General features: G+C 37.5%; 1 protein-coding gene across 1 annotated transcript in view; it reads right to left on the bottom strand.

The window, feature by feature from the left end:
* Nucleotides 1-18: 18 nt before the first annotated feature.
* The window catches only part of ACAD9 (acyl-CoA dehydrogenase family, member 9), a gene marked incomplete at its 5' end in the record, with an annotated part of 22,525 nt that continues 12,687 nt past the window's right edge, over nucleotides 19-9,856 (bottom strand). Inside the window, 9 exons of the mRNA XM_009578883.1 lie at nucleotides 19-239; nucleotides 717-789; nucleotides 1,869-1,997; nucleotides 2,864-2,941; nucleotides 4,939-5,065; nucleotides 5,662-5,741; nucleotides 8,339-8,467; nucleotides 9,295-9,414; nucleotides 9,779-9,849. Of these exons, the coding sequence (XP_009577178.1) occupies nucleotides 139-239; nucleotides 717-789; nucleotides 1,869-1,997; nucleotides 2,864-2,941; nucleotides 4,939-5,065; nucleotides 5,662-5,741; nucleotides 8,339-8,467; nucleotides 9,295-9,414; nucleotides 9,779-9,849 (908 nt within the window). The remainder of the gene's footprint in view (nucleotides 240-716; nucleotides 790-1,868; nucleotides 1,998-2,863; nucleotides 2,942-4,938; nucleotides 5,066-5,661; nucleotides 5,742-8,338; nucleotides 8,468-9,294; nucleotides 9,415-9,778; nucleotides 9,850-9,856) is intronic.

Here is a 9,856-nt window from a genome sequence, read left to right as displayed (position 1 = left end):
AGCTGTGTTTAGAAGTTTTATTTTACACAGTTACACTTAATTACATTTGGTAAACTCATGAAATAGGTGTCAAATCCTTGAACTGCAGAAAATTAGCCACTGTTTTACATTGATCGGTATCTGCTGTCAGTGAAGTCGTTAGAATGTCCTGTCCAGTGGATGAGAACAGATATAGGCTCTCTTTTCCAGTACCTGCTTTGCAGCTTTTTTAATACAGTCATCCAGATTTTCATCTGCATCTGTGGAGAAACAGAAGGAAAGTTAACTGAAGTACCGTAAATAGCTTTTCTAAATTTCTTTCAAAGAGGATTTTAGAATACAAATGCAAGTATCTAAACTTCAGTGCCAGGTAATAATTTATCATTTTCTTCTAAAAAAGAAGGATTATTGCAGACTGAGTTTCACAGACCAAACGCCTAATTGGTCAGTACTTAACAATTAGGTATTTGACCTATTTGGTTATCTGATATTTTCTTTACAGGAGTATTTGCTACTGACAGATTTTGTGTTCCTCCCCACAGTTGGAAAAGAATCACTGCAGTTTTATCTATTAAATGAAGAGACTCTTTCTAGTCAACTGGTACAAGTTCTGTGCCTCATCCTAATTAAAGGCAGAGCAAAACTATTCTGTTGGTCACATCAAAAACACCTACTTTTGTTTGGAGTCTGTGAAAGCCATAAGAGTATAAAAAATCCTTTTATTTTATAGAACTTACATTTTTGTAATTGAGCCATGGCATAATTATTCTTGAAATATGCTTCTGTGCAGAAGATATTTGTAAGAAGCACCTGAGAAAATAGTAAAACTCAGTTAAAAACTAGTAAATGAATTTCATAAAACAATGTAGTAAAAATACAGTAATTTAAATTTCTGAAAGTCTAGTTTTGTCTCTTGATAACAGAGCCCTGCAAACTAGTCATGTATGTTGCAAGCTTCGTTGTTATTTTTTCCCCACAGCCATGAGTGTCAGAGTTGGGATGACCCCTTCATGCAAAACTGACTAGAAGACATTTTTGGTAATAAATCCAGAAGGGGCTTACACACACAAAATCTGAAGTCTTAAGGCCAGTGAAGACAAAGGTTAATCAGTTTGGATTTTCCCTAACACTTAATTGTAGCAAATTTACTTGTCCTGTAGCATAACCATTACCATGCAACTTTAAATGAGCTACTATACAATCACCTGTGTGACAAACTCTCACTTTACTGTCAATAAATTTATTGACAAAATATTGTTATTATACGTTACTATTTATTTATGATTACATGGAAAGAGTTTGGGAAGAACTGCGTGGTATTAGCAGGTTTAAAAGAGCATGCAAATTTGTAATTCATTCATAAATCTGTATGTATATGTTAAAACATTTTAAATACTTTGATAGCATGCAGCTCAGCACCCGAGACGCAACTGGTGTGGTTACTGCACTCTTGCACCAATCAGTTTAGAAAGTCTGGTATGCTCTTGGTTTTACGGGAGAGTTTGCTGTGATAGATATAAATTCTTAAAAAAATGTAGAGTGTAGTTTTAAGTGTAATGAAAGCTCTTCGTCATTGAGGTTTTGCAAAGTCTGAGACATTAGCATGCAACGCCTGCTGGTTTAGAGCACTCTTTTAGGACAGCATCGTGCTAAAACGATTGTTGAGGGGAGTTGAGGGGAAAAGTTGGCTCGTCCAGACAAAAGCATCTGGTTAGAGCCTTGTAAAACGTACACAGGCTGTAAGATTTCAAGGGAAGTCTGAGGCTGGATAGCGCCTCTTTATTACAAAACACTGTGAGGCAGAATGGGAATAAATACGGATTGTTAAGCCACATGATCCAAGGCGCGCAGACATTAAATGGTTACCACTGATATTAAAGTACACTTACTTCATGGTCATGGTTTCTTAGACCGATACTGATAGACCGGCTAGCTCTGGAAATTGCTGCTGTCATTGCATATAAATTAATAACTATATCTGCCACTCTCTTCAGAACCAACTGCTCATCCACTATTGTCTAGAAGAGTAAAAATGATTATTAGCTTGTAGTTTGTCAGTTTAAAACTTTAACCAAACATTTTTTTTCGTACTTTGTATTTAGGTTCATTCTTAATTTAGCATAGACAGGTAAGTTGTTTCATAGAATTTCTAGCCTAAGTCAGAAAGGTTTGGATTAACTATGCTCTGCCTTTTAACAGTTTTGGATTAACGATGATTAAACTACTAAGTTTTGGATTAACTATGTTCCACCTTTTAACAGTCTTTCTGGCTGCAGCCAACAGTAAAATTGCTGCGTCTTGAAATCACGTCGGTAAATTCACTGAAATTGAAGTACCAAGTATATTAAGCCTGTTCAAAAGATGTATTAAAGTGGAAAGTGGTAGGGCCTAGTCTGATAAGCATTCACAGAACACATCAGATTAACAAAATTGAAAATCCAGGTGGTCTACATTCAGTCTCTCCTATTTTAACTACACCACTTTGCATGGCGTAATTACAGATTCATTTGCTGTACAACATGGATGAATAGCATAAATTCAAAAAACTGCTGGTACAGCTCTTCATTTGGGAACAGGGAAATGGGTTCCAGTGACTGCTCACAGCAAGTACTTAAAAATAGTCACTGGAGCAGGCAGGACTTGTGCTTACAGAGGTAGAAGAAAACAACTAATTCACTTTGTTTGTTTGTTTGTTTTTGAAAAAAGTTGTCCATTACATCAAGTGTAGAATTTCAGTGTATTTTCTCACATTCAGTGGAAACGTGTTGTGTAAAGGAAGTCCTGGCTCTTGCCATACACACAGTCCACTCTGCAGTCTAGCGAGGCCAATTTGGTTGAGAATAAACTATTCAGTAACGAAGATAAGAGAAAAAATAATAGCTACCTTGCCAAATCTAGTTAGCAGGCCTCTCACTGTAGTTCCAAAATAGTAAGTGTTTTCTTCAAGTTTCTTGCCACTTTCCTATACAATAAAACAGAAAATACAACAATTTGAGTAGTCCCCTGTGGGAAAAACAAGCGCACCTCTTAGAACAGGACACTTAGCTAAACAAGCAGTGTATTCCAGGGAAGCACCTATGGGGAAGTACGAGCGACTCCTGTGCTGCCCAGCCAATACACCAAGATCTCGGGCGACGCTACCTTCTGCATGAGAAAGCAGTGGCTCTGCCCGCAGAGTCCTGGGCCGCTCTGGTCTGGCTGCAGGTGGCCAGGATTTCCGATGGGTTTAGTAGCCAAGACACACATTAGAATTCTCAACTACAGCACAAAACTAGTTTTCCTTTTTTAAGTAGCCAAGACTGAAGTTTAGCAGTCTGGAATCAATTCTGAGCCATCAAAATGAAGGAACGACGTACACTAGAAGTTGAACAACCAGCAGGCAATTCTACTGAAGAAGATAACGATGTTAAGCCCCAAGATGCGCGCCCCACTACAAGAACGAACTTCCCCTCTCTAAAAAAACGGCAGTTCTATTTTCTGCTAAATACAGCGTTTATTATCAACGTCTAGTCACTGACCAGAAGTCCCTGTTAAGATGATCTTTCACCATTTAACATCTTTTTCTTCCCAGCTAAGAAGGAGGGAGAGTTTACCTATTTACCTAAAAGGAATGGGATTATAAAATGTTGATTCTTTTCCGAGGGAAAAATCATGGTTTAGATGCAGCCTGGTATCCTGAAACCCAACTAATACTAGATTTTCTCTTGGCAAGCACTGTTTTTTTAACATTTATCCAGTTTGCTGCTGAAAGCCAGATAGGCATTATTCTTTTTCAATAAAATATGCATTATAATTTTCTAAATTTTACTTTTGGTAACTTTCCAGTATAGTCTTTATGCTTATGCAAGCAATAGTTTGAAAAATTCTTATGCAACATTTAGTTCTAATTCTTATTCTAAGTAAGTGCTGCAGGTTATGAAAACCCTGAAAATCAAGATTATCTGGTACTACTGTGTGAATTCACCAATAGTCTGAAGTTTAGCAGTCTGGAATCAATTCTGAGCGATCAAAATGAAGGAATGATGTACACTAAGTTGAACAACCAGCAGGCAATTCTGGTATTAAGTAGGAAGAACATTTCCAGTGTCATATTTGGCTTTTATTAATTCATGAACGCAACTAATTAATGATGCTGATTCTTGATATGAATGCAAGTAAATGGGTTTGAAGCTATTTAGAGGAAATTCGAATCTAGTGTGTCAGCTAGGTCAGAATTACCATAGTAAAAACAATCCACCCATGTACTCTGGTGGCACTGCAGAACACGGCGTATTTACCCGAAGGAGGTGCCGTACTGTTAAGTTTCCTTTTGTGAACTGAACAGTATTAGCAAATCTAGCAAATCCTCTTACCTGGGTGCCTGAAATAGCTGACCTGGAGGACAGCTATATTGACAGAACAGTGAAAATAGTTGTGTTACAGTTTTTCAAATCACTAACAAAACATCATAGGAAAACCATACCTTACCTTTTTTCTATTAACAGAACATTCAGCTTTGGTCATAAAAATTATTTAGTAAGTGATTAAGCAAGTATGTACATACAGTTCAGAGAAATTCTTACCTAAAACCATGTTACTATTAAACAGGAAAAAATAGCGTTTTGTAACTGAGCTTATTATGAAGGGCAGCAACAGACCATTACAAACAAAGACTTTAATACTGTGAAAGCTCAATTTATATAAATTACTGAAATGGATATAAACCTCGATTTGGTACAAATACAGACTTAGAGCAGTCTTCATTCTACCTTCATGTGTACCCATGTAATACCTATAACCAAGTCCTTACCCCTGAAATGGTATAAACATCTGCTTAAATTTGTAAATCTCACTGTTCCTAAGCACATGCTTTGTTTTGCATAAACAGGATATCAAGCTGTGACAAGCAGTGCAGGGAATCAAACATGTAAGACAGTGCCTGGATCTGGTCAAAGGGCACCATGTCCCCCTTCCCCTTACCTGGAGGCTGGGATGCACCACTCCACGATCACCAACTAGCCCATAATCCACTTTTCTGCCCATTGTGTCCCGTAGTTTGCTTAGAAACTCCCCCAGTGCCACTCCCACATTTCCTTTCTTGATTTCTCTAAAATGTTGGGAAAACAAACAGCTGTTAAAGGCCATTTCCTGGTTTACAAGGGAAGTTTCAGGAGTTCAGATAACCCGTTGAAATTGTAAATGCTTTACCAAAACACCTGCAGTTTGTCTATGAATCATTAAGTCTTTTGATCCATTTTACTCTGAAATCTGGAGAACTATTATACAGCCTTAAAAGTATACAACATGGTTCATCTTCAGTTCCTCTCAAAAATACTCAAATTCCAGAGACCAGTATATACACTCAGTATGTACGATACACCTGTCTTACCAATAAAACTTTGTTATAAAATCTTAAGTTACAAAATTTTAAATTATTGGTCTTTTAAGAAGGAATTTTACACAAGCTGGAATTATACGGTGAGATAAAATAAGTCCAAGATTCCTGAATACATAAAACATCCAATTAAAAAACAAAAAAAAAACCAACCCCAAAACCCCGTAACATTGAACTGCCTTTTAGACAAGATAATACATTCAGAAATACTCCATTTTTTTCCCTACCGTTTCCCCCCTTATCTACAGTTAAACAGTTACTAGATTGTTTAGTTTATTAAAAACCATTAGCAATAAATAAGAACATACTTAATTTTGTCAGTTAAGATTTTGCCTGCATATTGCATACCCGTCAAAGCAATATACAGTCGCAGAATTTCATTTGTTCCCTGTAAAAAACATAACATAAAGTGACGTCACTATCAAGTACGAAGTATTTTGTATTTCAAAAATCTAGATATGCTGTGCTAATATTTTCTATACACTTTTTTCCTAAAACTGCTTTTCATGTCTAAATAACTTATGTGCTGTGCTTTTCCTTGAAATGTTCTAAAATGCATTTGGACTTGTAAGATAAAATTCTTTTGAGAGCTTTATGCAATACAAAAGATGATCATCACTTGTAAGGAAAACACACTTATGCCAGAAACTGCACTCCCAGGTGAGTTTGCCTGAAGCGGTTACAGCAGCTGGGGAGGTAGAGGACATATGGCTGCAGCGGGTCAGGGATCCTGGAAGCAAGCAACAAGACTAAACACTCTACTAATGAATTTTTTTGTAACATATATGTATAATTTTGAAGACAGGTTCTTCAGTTAACTATGAAGTTTACAGTATTAATGAATGTTTTCCAAGCAGGTCTATTTTCCCAGTCTTCCCTTTCTATTGGTCTAGTATTAAAAAATTACTCTTCATCCATCCATAAATGTTTGCTATCTTCTGCTTTATCTCAATTATAAATTCTGATTTCATTTAGCTGTGAAGAAGTTGAGCCTCTCATTATTAAACATTCATATGCATCACAACAAAAAGGAAACCAGACTAAATGCATTTTGAGTAAAAAATAAGTTCTGCATTGTTCCAGTAAAGGAATATTTAAATAGTTGTAAAACTGCGCAATATGCCTGTTTGGAAAGCACGTGCAGACCAAGAAATTCAGATGATACTGTACAATTTGATGTCTGGGAATGCTTTATATGATTGCTTGTTTAATTTAGATGGCTGAAGAATAAAGATCAAAAGATAGAAGGCTGGTCACAGATGGAAAGCACCCCTAGTATTAGATCGGTGTCAAAACTAATGACCCAGTGACAGGCCAAGTGACAGAGAGGCTACAGTGCAAAAAAAAGTACTCATCTGCCATTAAGACTAAGCAGGACGTTTTGGAGGGGCACATCTACAGCACAGCCTACCCACTGTTGTTGGACAACAGAAACGGATCCTGGACAACAAGGAATAGTCTTCAGAATTCTGTCCTCGGCTGCAGCAAACTGCATTTATCTGACCTGCTTGCAGGTCCCTTACAAACAGCCAAGATAAACAAAAAGGTAAGCACAGCCTCCTTGTTTTAGCAGAAGAGTAACTTTCTATACCTCTTGGGATCAGTGAGAAAAATGAGCTGAATTACAGGAATTCCAGTGGTGTAGTGTTCTGGTTTTTTTAAATAAGACTTCCTATAACCTGTCCAATGTGAAAGGTCGTCTCTGCTTCAACAAGTCTGGAAAGTGGTTTTGATTTTACTATTCAGAATGTCTGTCAGATTCATAAACATCAAACCCCACAGGATGTAGGAGGATGCCCTTACAGGTTGGCTGGTTTTGCTCTTTAATCAATATTGGAATTGATTCTTCCTACTTACACGAGATAAACACACATTTATTTGCCAGAGCAGCTAGGTGGCTGCTGTGCACTGAACTGCAGTTTGAAAATTCTTGCTTGCAGTGATTTGCAGTTGAGATCTCTGCTGTCCTGACACCAGGAGGTAAATGATCATTTCTAAATGGTCCATCAAGAAAAATCAAGCCTGGAAGTCTGGCTCAGATGTACAGATGAATGGCCACTGATAATCCAACTTGGAAACAGAGTAAATTTCACAGCCAGCATTTTTTTTTAAATAAATGCACATCAATAAGTTAATTAAACTTCTAAATTAATCTTTTGTGTGTTTCCCTACTTCACTTGTGAGAAGCACACAAGAGGAAAGGTTACTCAAGTCTAGGCACCAACAGAGTAACTTGGCCACAAAAAAAAAGAGAAAATCCTATTAGAGAAAGCTGTTTAAAAATTAAAATTTTGCCCAAACCTCTTACCAAATCCTATCACTTATATTAGTACAGATACATGAGAATAAAAACAGCAAAAAGGTTTCAAAATATACTTGATACAAAGCAAGATGGCCAGCTTCATTCTCATAAGGCTCTCGCTTAAGCAGACACAGTACTCCGATTTCATCATGAATCAGCATATGCAATTACAACTATTTACTGAACATAAACTGATGAGTTACTTTTCTCAAATAAAATAGTTTTAGGCTTTCATGCTAATTTAGAATCCTTTAGTCTGTTCAAAACAACAACAAACCCAAGCCATGAACTGGGACTGTTTTTTCTCATGACAGTGTATTTAAAACAGCTGCGTATGTTGTTAAAAACATCCAGAAAGTTTCTAAATATTTAAGACGAAACTGTAAATACACTACCAGTGTGTGTATATATATATACACACACAACGGTATTACCAATCTGTTCTTTCCAGAGGCACAGCTGGTGCCAGTTCCTCCTGTAACTCACACTTTATGGTTAGTCTCTAAAAGCCATCATATCTTATTTTATTATAGGAAAGTACTATCTGTATCTCCAAAGAAAACAAGATTAGTTCTTCAGTCTTACTCTATTACAGACTTTGCAACTAAACGAATGAAGGCCTGTTCAACTGAATACTCGGGTTTCAGCTCAGATTTACAGTAAAACAGTATCTTCATACTTGCCTCAAAAATCAGAAGTATCCTAGCATCTCTGAGATAGCGTTCGTAGGGGTAATCTTTCATATAGCCAAGGCCTCCAAGAATTTGCAGTGCTTCGCTTACGCAAGCCCATGCGCCTTCAGAACTGAGCACCTGCCGTTGAACAGTATTTCAATCACCATGCTACGCAATAAATACCTAATACATTGCTCCATTATGGTATCTACGTGACATACTGCTGTTAAAATAGTCCTGTTTAAAGCTTGCCTGAAGTAGTACCCTTACGGCTCAGGTGTATACTTCGGTCAAACCTAAATGGTTTCCTTGCAATCCGCAAGAACGTCTCTGTAAGGAAATAATCTTGGGAGAGTGACAGCCACAAACTGAAAGAAGAACTGCAGCGGGTTGGTCAGAACCCTTCACGTTGCCCAGATTCACCGGAACATGCGTTCTTTTGAACTGACCACGCCGTAAGGGACCACCGACGGGGGCTGAAGCTCTGTGAGCTCTCCTCGAGGGTGCCTGTGGCCAGCAGCACCCAGCTCTACACCGCAGACGTGCCTTCAGCGACACTCCAGCAGAGAGGGCTGCGCTCTTTCTCAACATATATTCTGCAACCAGTTCTGAGTTAAAGCCAGGACAGAAGCGCCTTAGCCGGGCCTGCAGCTGGAATTACAACTGAGTGTCTTTTTATTCTTGCTACTGTGTCAGGCCACATAAAAACAGAATTCAAGAGGCCAAACCTGTTGTATGCAGTTTTTATTTCGTATGGTGACAAAAGCCTGAATCTGAGGTAATCAATAGCACGTGGGGAATAAGAGAAAACAGTAATGTCTATTTTTTTCATCTAGCTGAAGTTTTTGTATCGTATATCTAAATGTAATGCCTCAGCCTCTCAGCAATGTAGACTGAAAAACAGGAGAGGCATTAGTTTTTATTAGCTGAAAGCTGTAGGTAAGTCTTTCAATAAAATTAATTACCTTGACCATGGCTGCCTCCACGGAGCAGTCTGGAAACCCTGGCCTGTCCATCATTCCTGCAGTGAGGTAAGCCATACTCTCCATTACATACGCTTTCACAGCCATAAAACAAAACTTCTCCTGTCAAACAATAATGCAAGGAATCACACAGTAATTAAGACGCAAAATCCCACAGTCAAGCCTGAAACCTAAGACCACAACTGCATTTTCATATGTTTAACATACCATCAAATACTAATTAATAAAAAGTACTACTGCAAAACAATCGCGAAAAATCTAAAAAAAAAAAAGTATCTTTATTCATTTATCATTCTAGACATTTAAAAGATCAGTGTACAGAAGTCTGCACTAAGTTTACACAAATTTAATACCTCTAGCAATTTCTTCAAACCAAAAGTAGAGCCAAAAGAACCCCAACATAATCTATGTCCTTGCACTTAGTCAATACAAAGCACAGAGATTTAGGTTTTTCATTTTTTATTACCTGAATTAATCCAAATTCACTCAGTTTCTTATTGAATTGTTTCCTGGTACAAGCATACTCTGATGTCATTAAAAAAAA

Source organism: Fulmarus glacialis, unplaced genomic scaffold (genome assembly GCF_000690835.1).
Source record: "Fulmarus glacialis isolate BGI_N327 unplaced genomic scaffold, ASM69083v1 scaffold23725, whole genome shotgun sequence".
Taxonomy (NCBI): Eukaryota; Metazoa; Chordata; class Aves; order Procellariiformes; family Procellariidae; genus Fulmarus; species Fulmarus glacialis.
The sequence above is the reverse complement of the archived record's forward strand: the minus strand, read 5'-3'. Positions and strand labels throughout refer to the sequence as shown.